At 32.4% G+C, this 18,216-nt stretch overlaps 1 protein-coding gene across 2 annotated transcripts in view; it reads left to right on the plus strand.

Annotated features, from left to right (window-relative positions):
- Positions 1-18,216, plus strand: part of LOC111680893 (voltage-dependent calcium channel subunit alpha-2/delta-3) — a 113,331-nt gene that overhangs the window by 66,215 nt on the left and 28,900 nt on the right. For both annotated transcript variants that reach the window (XM_046950287.1, XM_046950289.1), the window contains exon 3: positions 950-1,060. In XM_046950287.1, the coding sequence (XP_046806243.1) occupies positions 950-1,060 (111 nt within the window). The remainder of the gene's footprint in view (positions 1-949; positions 1,061-18,216) is intronic.

Consider the following 18,216-nt stretch of genomic DNA (forward strand, 5'->3'; position numbering starts at 1 on the left):
CTATAGACTAGACTATAGACTACTCTATAGACTAGACTATAGACTAGACTATAGACTAGACTATAGACTAGACTATAGACTAGACTATAGACTAGACTATAGACTAGATGGTCTAAAATTAATTAAAATATATGGAATAATACTCCATTTATCATTGTGATGCATCACTTAATCTATTTATCTATTACATCGGAGTAATCCCTAAACTGCTCCTTTGTAAAATTAATTCAATTATGGGATTACATGAATCGCAATATAGATTTAGACATATTCTTGGATAGTGGAAAACATAGGCCAAAATGCTGGACCATTGAGATTGTAACACATCGATATATTGCCTGTAAATCCACACAAGTATATATTCTTTTCTGTCCTTATTATATTATTAGAGTTTCCTTGGAGATATTAGTACCCTGTACATTATGTACTGTTTTTCCTATTCAATATTTTCATAAGCGTTTTGCAAAGATTCATTAGCTTAAAATCTATCTCTTTATACCTACAATCGATGTTTGAGTATGAAAATATTGATCTCTGTATTCATAAAAGATTAATAATTCTAAGAATAAACGCCATTGATAAAATGAATGAATGCCGACGTACATAATTTAAAGATTGTTAAAATAAATAACCTATTAAAGCTAAACATTATTTAAATTATTTAAATAAATAACAGAATATTAAATTTAATATGTCTAGTCTACAAAACATTAACATTTGCTATGGCTCTCAAGAACTTTTCAAAAAAAAAAAAAGATTCACATTTAAAGGCTACAAATATATTTATTATTCAGATGGAATGTTAACAAATAATCATAATGGAATTTTCATAATTAATTTCTTTAGTAAATACAAGACAATTTAAATTTTAATTAGTAAATGAACTTAAATAATTTCAAATTTAGCTGTTTAATAATGAGTCTGTCTATCTGTCTGTCTCTACTTGCAGCGTTTCAAAGACAACGATATCGAAGTAAAACGAAAGGATGGCATCATTCTCTTGCGTGAACTGGCAGCAGAGGTGAAAAACTTTATGGACTTTAAACGCAATGCAGTGATGGTAAGTTTGCTAAATAACAATTTCTTTGAATTCACAACTAAAAATTTAGTGTATAAAACACATGTATTTAATAATACTATAGAAACTTCAATAACTGTAAAACAATTTCCAGAGCAATTATTGGGCATAAAAGGAGAAGAACAACAAAGTTTTTTTTCCTCCAACAGGAAACAAAATAAACGAACGAACACACTCTTATATTCATAGAGAGAATACAAAAACAAAAAAATTAAATTGAAAAAATATAAGAAAAAGCGCCAAAAAAACTTTCTTCAAAACGGCCGTTGGCAAATTTAAATTAAAATAAAATTGAAATCAATAAAATATAAAATGTAGCAAAATTTTAATACGGAAAAAGGTGCCTACGGCCGTTTATCACACGAACCATTCATTCCACTTACAAAATAAAAAAAAGAAAGCCTGTTACACAGAAATTAAACAGAAGGAGGAGATGGAGAAGGAAGTGTTTTGTTGAAGATATTAGTAAGAGAGCTAAAGAAAAGGACAGTTTGGGTGTTTGGAGTAAATTGTATATATTGTCTTCGTGTTGATTCGGGGGCAGTGGTGGGAAGTTTTGTTGTGTTTTATTTGTGTGTTCTCTTTTATATTTTGTATTGTAGTGGGTTGCATAGAATTTAAAAAAATGTGACCCAATGACATAAAGGTTGTACAAATAATGATAAAAGATGATATATATATAGTGGAACCTAGTTGTACGGCCGATTTTTGTAATGCACATAACATTAAAAAAGGTCTTTCAGAGAGACCTATCACTGCCCCTTGTGATCTATTTGGAACACATAAGCAGCTATTTTTGTACATGGTAGACACCGAATCATGTACAAAAACTTTGCTTAGCTATATAGCGACTGATCATTGATTTCCCTTTGTTTCCTGCCAGACTTGCAGCCTTTTCCTGCATGGCTTGAGTAAAAGCCAAAACCACACTGCTGGATTGGCATCTGTGGATTTGGCACAGTATCTACATATGTAAGTGATGTGACGAAATGTAGTATCTGTCAATAATTGCAAATTCAGAATATAAACTGGCAAAGAAGGGAAGATCAATGATGATATTTGAATAAGATACCGCAATTCCATTAACATTCAACGCAAGATTCAACTCTTTAATCCTGAACACTTAAGACAACATTCAGCACATTCATACTTACAGATTTGGCGAGCCCTATCAACCCTTGATTCATTCAGTATATTAATCATTTGAAACATTTAGTTCCATACTCATTTCTCTTAGGAGCGTGTGTTGTTTCGGCAACTGGATCGAACTTATTCCTCAATATTGACTTCATATTTAATCAGTCGTACCTCTTAGGTGTGTGTGTTTTGTTTCGGCCACAGCATCGAACTTATTCCGCAATATTGACTTCACCGTTAATAAGGTTTTTAACCAACATTGTCATTCTGTCATTTATGTTTCAACCTCAGTTACTATGTGCACCTAGCAGGAACCTCAATCAATAAGACAAATCCTGAACGATAATGCTATGTTCAGAAACTTAATCTCATAAACGAAGTTTCTCAGAATTGTTTACTCAAAGAACTTTTAAGATCAGAATACCATCAATGGATGTTTGAGCCGTAAACAATATCCTAAGGGACTACGAAATCTCAATATCCACAAATTGTTCATATACGCAAAGAGTTACAGGCTTATGAATTTTCTCCAATAAACTGGTCCATTTGTTGTATATTCGACTACCCGATATCTGCACAAACTTCTAGGCAGAAACAGATGCCAACGATACATCCTCGATAGGAATACTCTAATTGTATTCAATCATTGTCACAACTGACACAACATCACGTCGAGTTGATATGAGTGCTAGAAGTAACTCTTGCCAACGACACATCCTCGATAAGAATACTCTAAAGTTATTAAGTTAAAATGATATTTGTGTGTGAGAGAAAGTGAAACCAATATCAACCATCTCTTTCTCTCACACACAAAATAAAAAATTTCTCAACAAAAGTTTCCCAGTGTGAACCAGGTCTAACGTGTCATCGCTTGAAGTAACTCTTGCTCTTCACACCACAGATACAAGCCGAAACGGCTCAAATCTGCGGCAACTGGCCGCAGGTAATACTTTTCATAAGCCGGCCTTAATGTAGCCGCAGATAAATGTTGGAAACGCACTTGTATTTGAGAAAATAATTTAACCAATTTTAAGCGAGTTGTCACTATTCCTATGGAAAATTGGAAAGATTATTGTGCTAATATTAAAACAGTGAAAACTACTTTGATGGACATTCCATTTCAACAGAAAAATCTTATAAAGAGACAGCTTTCTATATAATAGACTACTATACAATTTAATAAACGTTCACAATTTCTGAATAAATAGTTAAACTGAGCCGACAATTTAGCCCTCCGCCGGTATTTTCATTAATAAGCCGCCGTTTGCGCCGCCGCCGATCATTATGCATCAGCTTGATAGTTGAATGGGCTGTGAGTGAAACGAAACTCATTTAGACTTATCACGGGTATAATCCTTGGCTACTGTGTTACCCACGTTATGGCTATTGTAGAGGTTGTTTAGATGTTAAAGAGAAGAAATCGGTACAACATATTCTATGTGATTATCCAACTTTACAAAGGCATAGACTACGATATATTGGTAAAGTTATATTCCATAGTAATCCTAAGGTTAAATACAACATACGCAACCTAACCTACCATCCCCCGTTTCTACAATGTCCGATCGGATTCAACTGCATTCTGATATTTTTCTATTTTTCTAGCGTTAGCTAAGCGGCCGCATCCACGAACAGATCATTAAGAACCCAGAACGTGTTGGGAATTACCATTCTGTAGAACAGATTTTAATTGAATTTAGACATCATTCTTCTCTAAATAAACTAAACTTAAATTAGTATCCATCATTCTAGGCTTTCATGTCTATAAAATGTCCCATACCCCCCTCGTAATAAAATTGATAGATTGTTTCTGGGTTTTAAAGTGTAACTATAAATTTTACGGCTGTATTTTATGCCCTCAACTCACAAAAATTCACACACAACATTACTTACGATTTATTTATACCCACCAAAAAAAATTTGTATCTATATACAAAGTCTATATAATATTTCATCAGTAGTATTTATTAAAGTGTATCTCAAGTTTTATTTCTTTTTATGTGTCTACTTCTGCGACTACTATACAACTCACCCATCAACACAACTTTGTCTAACGGTGTCTAGAAAACCTTTTGGCCATAAAATAGAATACATAAAGCAAAAATTTCATTTAGGTGTGAGAAATTTATGTCATTCAATAGTATTTCCGCTTTTTTGTGACCTTATCTCCCTTCTCCAACAACCATGTTAACAACAACTACCATATTAAAAGCAAAGGGATTTTGTTTTATTGGTTTCAAAAAGTTGTTTCTTTTACATATTTTTGGGGAAAAGCAAATACAACAACAAATAAAATAAATAGACAACAGGCTTCTTCTTTTCGAACTCTATTATTCTTAATAAATTGTAAAACATAAAATTTATAATCTAAAAAAATTATTTACATATAAATAAAATATAAAAATAAAGGTATTTTTTATTCATATATTAAATGGTTATAAAATGAAATTTCTGTATAATAAATTGTGAAATTTAATAGAAATTGTTTTATCAGTTTTAGGTTTTAGTTTCAACGCTTGGAATAGAGTGGCTTAAATAGAATTAAAATTTGTTTTAAAATTATAAAAGTTTTATTAGATTTAATTAATTTAATTTTACAAGGAGTTATAAGGAGATATAAGGATCAGAGACCATGCAAATCGTAGTAGAAGAACTGTATCAAAGTATTACTGTCGTTTCTGCTTGCTTTACATGTGTCGAATCTATTCGTTGAAGTTTTTACAGATGTCGAACGGTTTTGCATTTGTCTGGCTACGTGATACATGTATAGTATAGGCACTCATGTATATCAATATCTTCTCACAACTATCATTCTCAACCATTATCGCCCTCATTGTTTCTAGTTATACGCAAATAAGTGGACCTCTGTTGGCATCAGAGATCGACATCCCCAGTGTTTAGATTACTTATCGATGCTTAAGTTAATTTTGTCTTTCATTGATTTACACCGTTCTCAACAATTCATCTATTTGGTATTGAAAGTAGGACTCTAAAGAACGTTACAAAGTTCAAAGGAATGAATGTCGAAGTGCTTTACTTGAGTACATGGCATGGTGCCCTATCCCACGGTGTTCTTTTTCATCCACTGGGTAGACTTGACAACGGTCTTCCATTGCTTCTGAATACTTCAATGAAGAACTCAGGTGGCAATTTTTATACATGGATTGGGCCGGTCCAAGTACAAGCACTTTGCTGAAGTACTCGAACTATTTAATTTCTGACCATTGCTGCCTGGATGCTTAACTTCAGAGATGTAAAACATCACTTCCATTCACAACCACGCAGATGGGATGGCCTCGTTTCCAACGCTTAGTCCAAAAGTCACTCCTCTGTGGGGTATATGTTGTTTCGGCAACAGCACCAATATCACCGAACGGAAATATTGACTTTACCTTACATCAGTCTATAACCGCAACTCACTCTTCCCGCTAATTTGGGTTGAAATCAGAGCCACTACGTAGATCCCGAACCTTAACCAAGAGATCCCGTAGAACCTTAACCAACTAACCAGCCAGGACATACTCCTGCGGGCAACTGGCCACCTGTAGTACCAGATTATGTGGTGCTCTGGTTCGACCTCTTTTCAATCTATGTAAGGACTAAGCCAGGCAGTAGACTGCAACCAATTTTCATCCCGGCCAGTGGTATTTGAATCCCCTCTATTCCCCGGGATTGCTTTATCACCAAGGTGGAGGTTTCACCAACATGCCCCCGGGGGGAAGTTCAAAGGAATATATCATCGCTTAACTTGACATAATATTCACTCTTTGCCTCTCTCTCATCCACCAAAAAACTCTGCTAGACTTAGAAAAATTCATGGTAAAGTTTCAGTCTTTATTAAGAGTAATGACAACACTTGGTCAGAGTAATGGACATAGTCTCTTAATATCCCACTTAATACTCGTCTCCCATGACAGATTTTCGTTTTTTACTATTCGAGTCACTAGGACCTAATGGTATTTAGCTAAAGATGTCACAAAGTTTACAGGAATATATTATCTCTTGTCTTCATAGAATATTCACTATCTCAACCATGATCTGGACAATTGGGAAAAAGTAAAGGTCATGTGTATTTCCAATGCCGACAAAAGAAGTTTTTCATATTTACACAGACCGGAGTTACAGAAAGGTCCCTTGAATTTTAACACTATACTTATGGAAGCCTGCTTGGATAGGTGCTTTTAATAATGTAAATACTTCTGCAATTCAAAAAACTCTAGACTTTTTAGAGTTGGTTAGTAACTATATTGAAATCTGTAATAGTTACAAGTTTTGATTACAGTTTTAAGTCCTTGCAAGTGGAATGAGGCATGGACTAATATCTCCATTACTTTGGCTCATTGTTGTAAACTCGATTCCTATTGAATTAAAGAAAAAAAGGATAAATGTGTTGCTTATGTGGATAATGTTATGATACTGGTACCGGGAAAGTTCTTAAGTTATATTGAATACGCTCTGTTGCTGCTCAATAACTCGACCACAGAGAATGACCAAGAAAGTCTGAACAGCTATTGTTTACAATAAAGATCAATATTCCAAACATCAACTAGTCAGTGTTAAGGAACTGTATAATGCCCCTCATATAAAAATGTTAAATACCTGGGAATTATCCTAGACTACAAATTATAATGGAAACGTAACATCCAACGCAGACTATAGAAGGCAATATTCGCCTACTAGACTGGACAATATTAAGAGTTGCAAGTAGGCTTGCCTGTTGCAGATTCAAATACAGGGTGAAAGAAGAAATAGCCTTCTACATTTTCTGCGAATATCCAGCTCTAGCCGCTAAGAGAAACAGTTTCTTTGGCAGATTCTTCATATACAACCTTAGTGTCTGAGTCGAAACTTATCTACGCAGTAAACTATAATCAACTATACTGTTGTATACATGAAGTGTTAAATTTTAAGATTTTGTGAAAAGTTTTTGTTAAAGGAATAGCATTCTTACCTCAGTATTCATCCCTGTGGGTCACTGATTTCATCCTGTCTAAGGACTAAGGTCATCCTAGGGAACTTCATTTCAATGTTATTGCAATATCGCGAATAAGAGGTTCTAGGACCTCTAGTATTTTGAGACTATATGGCAATAAAATGAATCCTCGGCCTTCCCTTTTAATTATTTTCCATGGGGTCAAACTGGAGAACCCCATAATATGGTTCCACATGGTAAAATAATGGAATTTGTCTTGTATATCTGGTTGTTGTTTTAATCCAAACTCGTGAGAAGAGTTCTGACTGTGGGAATATGCATGGGAAATGCGTTAGTGTCAAGTGTAGAAGATACGAGATTGAGGTAGAGATTTGAGGGTCTCACCAATCCGTATACCTAGAGTGAGTGAGTGTGTCAGTGGCTTTTATACAAGGTAATCCGGGTTGATTGACTATGGATATGAATCTTCCTACTATCTCCTATGTGGCTTATATGGCTGTCGGATTTTGGTCTACCTATTACGTCTTCAGTTGCTGTTGCCGAATTAATCGAGGGCGTTCTATTTACATTATTGAAAACAAATATAAAGTTTTAGCATTTTGGGAATTAATTTCTGAGCAGCAGTGGACAAGAGATTAGAGCACAATTACTAGAGAAGAGTTCAAAATTTGCCACCAACGTGTCAAGAGCATAAAGGCGCGGTGGTGAGTCGTCTAATTAGCTTACCCTGTGATTATAAAAGCATCACTAGCAAATAAGAACAACACAGCAGGTGTTCATGTAAAGCACTTCGATCTCAAAAATAAAGCATGTTTAATAAAGCATGTATTTAATCTTTCGTTTTTGGATTAGCTCTCACCTACTAGGGTATATAACCTTAATACCGATTCACCGAAATTATGTGTCCATGTCCGATGCAAAACTGAAACAATTCGATAAATTTTTATTCGATATAGCCGAATATAACGCTCTTATGTGTATTTTTGTATTTTAATTTTATGATTACGCATACTATACTATCAATAACATAAAATTCTATATTCTAAAATACAATTTAAAAATCTTCTAAAACTGTTTTTCAATACAATACAACTGCATACATATGCACATAAAAGTATAAAATGCATTTAATCGGTTTACCCTCATACTCAATCTCAAACGATTTATACACTTTTTTCTAAATATTCAGTTTCATTGCATAAATTCTTGTTAGTCAGTGAAAAAGGAGCTGGAGTATGAGCAAATTGGTGTCTTGTCAGTAAAATTGACAGAGTTTGATGGGAATGAAAAGTACTTGCAAACATACACAAGCACACATACAATTTATTCCAAAAGTAAATGCAATATACAAACATTTATACATACATATACAAACTCATTTTGAATGCACATACATATGTACTTATGTAAGTATGTAAGTGTAAGCAATTTTATAGTTTAGTTGAAGTTGCATGAAGCCAAATAAGAATAATAAAAGGACTTACGATTACTCACATACTTATACACTCATAGCCAAGCACAGAGTCAACAGTAGTGATTAAGAAGAATATAAGTAAAAAGTGTAGCAGTATAGTATTGGTAGTGGTGTAAGTAAAATTGTTACTAATTTTTTTTTGTATTACAAAAGTCCATTAAAGTGTGTCATTTTCAGTTATGTTTTGTTAATAACACTTTTATTGTTATTTTCTCTTTTTTTGCAAAAAATAGTGTATAAAATGCATTTTTACATTAAAATTTACTTAGTACGTTTTTTATGGCTACACAAAATCCCAAATTAATGTTTGTAATGTTAATACTAATGAGTATAATACTGTCACAAAAATTACACCAGGTAAATGAAGTTTTCGAATTATTGTAATTTTTAATAGATAATATGAAATAAGCATGGTATATATCATTAGGAAGGATTAAGTTTAAAGATACAAAGAATCTATTTCGAAAGGTTAAATTTAAAAGTGTATTAAATTATAGTCCAATGTTCAATTTCCTGGTCGAAGTTCCTTAAATTATGCACTCTAAACTATTTGGATCTAATTTCTACAGAAGCCTGTATAGAAGTCTAAAGTTTTAATTCAAATTCGACAGCATGATAAACTAGACTATAGACTAGACTATAGACTAGACTATAGACTAGACTATAGACTAGACTATAGACTAGACTATAGACTAGACTATAGACTAGACTATAGACTAGGCTATAGACTAGACTATAGACTAGACTATAGACTAGACTATAGACTAGACTATAGACTAGACTATAGACTAGACTATAGACTAGACTATAGACTAGACTATAGACTAGACTATAGACTAGACTATATACTAGACTATAGACTAGACTATAGACTAGACTATAGACTAGACTATAGACTAGACTATAGACTAGACTATAGACTAGACAATAGACTAGACTATAGACTAGACTATAGACTAGACTATAGACTAGACTATAGACTAGACTATAGACTAGACTATAGACTAGACAATAGACTAGACAATAGACTAGACTATAGACTAGACTATAGACTAGACTATAGACTAGACTATAGACTAGACTATAGACTAGACTATAGACTAGACTATAGACTAGACTATAGACTAGACTATAGACTAGACTATAGACTAGACTATAGACTAGACTATAGACTAGACTATAGACTATAGACTAGACTATAGAATAGACTATAGACTAGACTATAGACTAGACTATAGACTAGACTATAGACTAGACTATAGACTAGACTATAGACTAGACTATAGACTAGACTATAGACTAGACTATAGACTAGACTATAGACTAGACTATAGACTAGACTATAGACTAGACTATAGACTAGACTCTATAGTCTAGTCTATAGTCTAGTCTATAGTCTAGTCTATAGTCTAGTCTATAGTCTAGTCTATAGTCTAGTTTATAGTCTAGTCTATAGTCTAGTCTTTAGTCTAGTATATAGTTTAGTATATAGCTTAGTATATAGTTTAGTCTATAGTCTAGTCTACAGTCTAGTCTATAGTCTAGTCTACAGTCTAGTCTATAGTCTAGTCTTTAGTCTAGTATACAGTCTAGTCTAGTCTATAGTCTATTCTCGTCTATAGTCTTGTATATAGTCTAGTCTACAGTCCCATCTAGAGTGTAGTCTATAGTCTAGAGTAATTTATAGTCTATAGTCTGACAGAATTACAAAATACTTACAAATATGGTTCAAGGTGTTGAAGTACCCTTCCTTGAAAGATTTCTTATATCAGAACAACTGTAAGCGTATATATCGCTCGTTTACTTGAAGACTGGCTGAACTCAAACGTTTGTTTGTTATGTTTAAGTAACTTTAAATAATGAAATGTGATACATTATTCAACTGATATAGTAGACAGTTCCAAAAAACGGGAATTTCGTGTTAAGGCCGTCTTTAAGTAAATCAGCGATATGTAAGTACGTGATATAACACAGATATTGTAACGTCACTACTCACCTTTAATGAATTGAGTGAGATTGAAGAGGACATTGCTTGGTTAGTTGGAATTGTTATAATGAAAACAAAAAGGGAAAATGTAAAAGAAAATAACAACAACAATATAAATGCAACATGCACACCTGACAAACTCTTAAGTTCAATAAGCACACAATCATACAAGTAAGTAGAATGAGAGAATAATAAGAATAAAACCCCAACTTATTTGTTCACCTTGGGTTACAACACAATTGGATGGATGTAAAAAATCACACTTTTACACATGTTCAATTTTGTTAAAAAAAAAATATTTTGTTGTTGTTGTAGCATTTTATTTTTACAACATTTTTTTCCAGTGCCTTTATTTTGTTTTCTCACCAGTGAGAGATGGTAAGTAATTTCTAACAGTAAGTAACTGTGCATGAGAGTGTCTACTGGTATTGCAATTGTTTCCTCTTTAATGCTCATGCATGCCTTGTATATAGTTTTCTATTTTTTTTTTTTGCTTTTTCTTCATGTATATTTTTCTTTGCCATTTTTAAAGTGATACTTGAACACTTTTACTGGTGTCAATTTGTTTGTACTACTTTTACACATGAATACAATTTTTCAATAACAGTTTTTGCCACATAGAAAAAATGAAGAAAAAAATAACACTACACCAACACACTTATGTAAAACAAAATTTTTAGCCTCAATTTTTATTTAATTCCATTTTCCATTTTTTTAAAAGAATTTTTCAAGTTAATAAAATTTTTCACTTGTCCGTAAATATTAATTTCTTTTAACAACTTTCACATGATGTTTTTCCTAATACTTACTAAGTTCAAAAATTCAATCAATTTAAAACTCCATCACTGTCACTTGAACTTGATGGCCTTTTAAGGAGAGTCCTAATGCATACCTCATGTACTAGCAAAACTACTGCACCAAAGAATAAATCTATGACAAAATAAAACCTCATAACTGAGGAATTTGAAGGCAACACAACAAAAAAAAGGCATCTCCTTGAAAAATATTTCAAAGTAAAGATCGACTTTAAAATCTTCTGAACATTTACCCACATACACGTAGATATTTATTCTTGCTCTTATGAAGACACAGGAACATTCAACTACATTTATAAAATCAAGTTCATTCATACATCTTTACATTATTAATGTTCATGTGTTGACAACTGTTTTATATTCCTTGTACTGCTTTTCCATTTTTTTCTTTCTTTCAATTCCATTGCTTGCATCTAAGTTTATATTTTAGCAATGACATTTCATATGCTGATATTTTAAAGTGGTTTGACAGACTAAGTACTCTCTAACACACACACACACAACCGTGAAATGTTGGATTGAGTGAGTGCTATAACGAAATGCAACAGTGTTAATAACAACACAAACGCTGAAGCACATGAATACTCAACACGTTTGCTAAAGGTTAGCACTTAGCAATGAAGTTGCCATATTGAAGAAGAATTTAATTGAAGGTGTTTAAAAAAATTTTGCATCGAAAATGCAGTGTTATAGCAGTCCACAGTCTACTCTATTTTTAATTTTTTTATATAGTCTAGTCTATAGTCAAGTATATAGTCTAGCATATAGTCTAGCATATAGTCTAGTATATAGTCTATAGTCTAGTATATAGTCCAGTCTATAGTCTAGTCTATAGTCTAGTCTATAGTCTAGTCTATAGTCTAGTCTATAGTCTAGTCTATAGTCTAGTCTATAGTCTAGTCTATAGTCTATAGACTAGACTATAGACTAGACTATAGACTAGACTATAGACTAGACTAGACTATAGACTAGACTATAGACTAGACTATAGACTAGACTATAGACTAGACTATAGACTAGACTATAGACTAGACTATAGACTAGACTATAGACTAGACTATAGACTAAACTATAGACTAGACTATAGACTAGACTATAGACTAGACTATAGACTAGACTGTAGACTAGACTATAGACTAGACTATAGACTAGACTATAGACTAGACTATAGACTAGACTATAGACTAGACTATAGACTAGACTATAGACTAGACTATAGACTAGACTATAGACTAGACTATAGACTAGACTATAGACTAGACTATAGACTAGACTATAGACTAGACTATAGACTAGACTATAGACTAGACTATAGACTAGACTATAGACTAGACTATAGACTAGACTATAGACTAGACTATAGACTAGACTATAGACTAGACTATAGACTAGACTATAGACTAGACTATAGACTAGACTATAGACTAGACTATAGACTATACTATAGACTAGACTATAGACTAGACTATAGACTAGACTATAGACTAGACTATAGACTAGACTATAGACTAGACTATAGACTAAACTATAGACTAGACTATAGACTAGACTATAGACTAGACTATAGACTAGACTATAGACTAGACTAACTAGACTAGACTATAGACTAGACTATAGACTAGACTATAGACTAGACTATAGACTAGACTATAGACTAGACTATAGACTAGACTATAGACTAGACTATAGACTAGACTATAGACTAGACTATAGACTAGACTATAGACTAGACTATAGACTAGACTATAGACTAGACTATAGACTAGACTATAGACTAGACTATAGACTAGACTATAGACTAGACTATAGACTAGACTATAGACTGGACTATATACTAGACTATAGACTATATACTAGACTATATGCTAGACTATATGCTAGACTATATACTTGACTATAGACTAGACTATATAAAAAAATTAAAAATAGAGTAGACTGTGGACTGCTATAACACTGCATTTTCGATGCAAAATTTTTTTAAACACCTTCAATTAAATTCTTCTTCAATATGGCAACTTCATTGCTAAGTGCTAACCTTTAGCAAACGTGTTGAGTATTCATGTGCTTCAGCGTTTGTGTTGTTATTAACACTGTTGCATTTCGTTATAGCACTCACTCAATCCAACATTTCACGGTTGTGTGTGTGTGTGTTAGAGAGTACTTAGTCTGTCAAACCACTTTAAAATATCAGCATATGAAATGTCATTGCTAAAATATAAACTTAGATGCAAGCAATGGAATTGAAAGAAAGAAAAAAATGGAAAAGCAGTACAAGGAATATAAAACAGTTGTCAACACATGAACATTAATAATGTAAAGATGTATGAATGAACTTGATTTTATAAATGTAGTTGAATGTTCCTGTGTCTTCATAAGAGCAAGAATAAATATCTACGTGTATGTGTAATGTGGGTAAAATGTTGTTCAGAAGATTTTAAAGTCGATCTTTACTTTGAAATATTTTTCAAGGAGATGCCTTTTTTTGTTGTGTTGCCTTCAAATTCCTCAGTTATGAGGTTTTATTTTGTCATAGATTTATTCTTTGGTGCAGTAGTTTTGCTAGTACATGAGGTATGCATTAGGACTCTCCTTAAAAGGCCATCAAGTTCAAGTGACAGTGATGGAGTTTTAAATTGATTGAATTTTTGAACTTAGTAAGTATTAGGAAAAACATCATGTGAAAGTTGTTAAAAGAAATTAATATTTACGGACAAGTGAAAAATTTTATTAACTTGAAAAATTCTTTTAAAAAAATGGAAAATGGAATTAAATAAAAATTGAGGCTAAAAATTTTGTTTTACATAAGTGTGTTGGTGTAGTGTTATTTTTTTCTTCATTTTTTCTATGTGGCAAAAACTGTTATTGAAAAATTGTATTCATGTGTAAAAGTAGTACAAACAAATTGACACCAGTAAAAGTGTTCAAGTATCACTTTAAAAATGGCAAAGAAAAATATACATGAAGAAAAAGCAAAAAAAAAAAATAGAAAACTATATACAAGGCATGCATGAGCATTAAAGAGGAAACAATTGCAATACCAGTAGACACTCTCATGCACAGTTACTTACTGTTAGAAATTACTTACCATCTCTCACTGGTGAGAAAACAAAATAAAGGCACTGGAAAAAAATGTTGTAAAAATAAAATGCTACAACAACAACAAAATATTTTTTTTTTAACAAAATTGAACATGTGTAAAAGTGTGATTTTTTACATCCATCCAATTGTGTTGTAACCCAAGGTGAACAAATAAGTTGGGGTTTTATTCTTATTATTCTCTCATTCTACTTACTTGTATGATTGTGTGCTTATTGAACTTAAGAGTTTGTCAGGTGTGCATGTTGCATTTATATTGTTGTTGTTATTTTCTTTTACATTTTCCCTTTTTGTTTTCATTATAACAATTCCAACTAACCAAGCAATGTCCTCTTCAATCTCACTCAATTCATTAAAGGTGAGTAGTGACGTTACAATATCTGTGTTATATCACGTACTTACATATCGCTGATTTACTTAAAGACGGCCTTAACACGAAATTCCCGTTTTTTGGAACTGTCTACTATATCAGTTGAATAATGTATCACATTTCATTATTTAAAGTTACTTAAACATAACAAACAAACGTTTGAGTTCAGCCAGTCTTCAAGTAAACGAGCGATATATACGCTTACAGTTGTTCTGATATAAGAAATCTTTCAAGGAAGGGTACTTCAACACCTTGAACCATATTTGTAAGTATTTTGTAATTCTGTCAGACTATAGACTATAAATTACTCTAGACTATAGACTACACTCTAGATGGGACTGTAGACTAGACTATATACAAGACTATAGACGAGAATAGACTATAGACTAGACTAGACTGTATACTAGACTAAAGACTAGACTATAGACTAGACTGTAGACTAGACTATAGACTAGACTGTAGACTAGACTATAGACTAAACTATATACTAAGCTATATACTAAACTATATACTAGACTAAAGACTAGACTATAGACTAGACTATAAACTAGACTATAGACTAGACTATAGACTAGACTATAGACTAGACTATAGACTAGACTATAGACTAGACTATAGACTAGACTATAGACTAGACTATAGACTATACTATAAACTAGACTAGACTATAGACTAGACTATAGACTAGACTATAGACTAGACTATAGAATAGACTATAGACTAGACTATAGAATAGACTGTAGAATAGACTATAGACTAGACTATAGATTAGACTATAGACTAGACTATAGACTAGACTATAGACTAGACTATAGACTAGACTATAGACTAGACTATAGACTAGACTATAGACTAGACTATAGACTAGACTATAGACTAGACTATAGACTATACTATAAACTAGACTAGACTATAGACTAGACTATAGACTAGACTATAGACTAGACTATAGACTAGACTATAGACTAGACTATAGAATAGACTGTAGAATAGACTATAGACTAGACTATAGATTAGACTATAGACTAGACTATGGACTAGACTATACACTAGACTATAGACTAGACTATAGAACAGACTATAGACTAGACTATAGACTAGACTATAAACTAGACTATAGACTAGACTATAGACTAGACTATAGACTAGACTATAGACTAGACTATAGACTATACTATAGACTAGACTATAGACTAGACTATAGACTAGACTATAGACTAGACTATAGACTAAACTATAGATTTGACAATAGACTAGACTAAAGACAAGACTATAGACTAGACTATAGACTAGACTATAGACTAGACTATAGACTAGACTATAGACTAGACTATAGACTAGACTATAGACTAGACTATAGACTAGACTATAGACTAGACTATAGACTAGACTATAGACTAGACTATAGACTAGACTATAGACTAGACTATAGACTAGACTATAGACTAGACTATAGACTAGACTATAGACTAGACTATAGACTAGACTATAGACTAGACTATAGACTAGACTATAGACTAGACTATAGACTAGACTATAGACTAGACTATAGACTAGACTATAGACTAGACTATAGACTAGACTATAGACTAGACTATAGACTAGACTATAGACTAGACTATAGACTAGACTATAGACTAGACTATAGACTAGACTATAGACTAGACTATAGACTAGACTATAGACTAGACTATAGACTAGACTATAGACTAGACTATAGACTAGACTATAGACTAGACTGTAGACTAGACTATAGACTGGACTATAGACTAGACTATAGACTAGACTATAGACTAGACTATAGACTAGACTATAGACTAGACTATAGACTAGACTATAGACTAGACTATAGACTAGACTATAGACTAGACTATAGACTAGACTATAGACTAGACTATAGACTAGACTATAGACTAGACTATAGACTAGACTATTGACTAGACTATAGACTAGACTATAGACTAGACTATAGACTACACTATAGACTACACTATAGACTACACTATAGACTAGACTATAGACTAGACTATAGACTAGACTATAGACTACACTATAGACTAGACTATAGACTACACTATAGACTAGACTATAGACTACACTTTATACTAGACTATAGACTACACTTTATACTAGACTATAGTGTAGTCTATAGTCTAGTCTATAGTCTAGTCTATAGTGTAGTCTATAGACTAAATTATAGACTAGACTTTAGATTAGTCTTTAGACAAAACTATTGACTAGTCTATAAAACAGAATTATATATGAAAGAAACTTGTCAAAATGCTCGTCGGGTAGGATAAGATTTTTGAACTAAACGAATTCAGAGATCTAACTAATTCCTAAATATTTTGGAAATTAGTCTCTTTACCATCAAATATGAAATGATTTGTATATACCACTTTTATTTAAACCATTTGACAACAAGTTTTGTCACCACTGACTACTTTTAAGTCATCATGATTTTGGATTGATTTTTTGAGTTAAACATCCCACGAACGACGACTTTTGGTCTGGTTAAGGTTTATTTTTGTTTTTTGTTAGTACACCTTAGTAGGAAGTGACTGCCTTATGGTCTGGACTTGTAGGATTTGGTCTGTGTTATATACACATACATACATAAATGTATTTTTACACATATAATATGATTGCCTGAATAGATGTGAACCCACACACACAGACGTCTATCTTTCTCTAGCTCTCTGGAATGGGTGTATAGCGTTGTGTAGACATCAACAGTTTACGCACGAAGTGTTTTTCATTATTTTCATGTTCAACATGAGTGCAAATTGCCGATACTCCTGCGATGGTTGGTTATAGTATGTCTGACACTAGCGCATTGAGCCGTAGAGCAAACCTTAAAGTAGGCAATGAAAATATATATAAAATAACGTACATATGTAGATATGTATGTATGAGAATGCATATGAGTACATATTAAAAAAATATACATACATTCATACATACATATTGTAAAAGTATATGTTTGTTTTTTAAATAAACACATTTTCATACAAATTGGTAAATTGACGAACAAACTGCTCTGTTTGGATTTGGTTTTAGGTGTGTGTGTGTGTGTGTGTGTGTATGTCGGTGTGTGATTTTAAGATGCGTTGCATATCACAGAAAAGTCATTTCGGTTACTATTGTTGTTGCTATAATATAAACATTTAAAAATAAATGTAAATGACCATATATGAATATACCGATAATGATACAGATATGGACACTTTGATTATATATTTTTTTTTGTACAAACACGTCCCCAACAGTCATACGATTCGATCAAATTACATTCATTTATTTTTATTTGGAAGTTGTATTGAAAA

The sequence above is a fragment of the Lucilia cuprina genome, chromosome 2 (assembly GCF_022045245.1).
Source record: "Lucilia cuprina isolate Lc7/37 chromosome 2, ASM2204524v1, whole genome shotgun sequence".
Taxonomy (NCBI): Eukaryota; Metazoa; Arthropoda; class Insecta; order Diptera; family Calliphoridae; genus Lucilia; species Lucilia cuprina.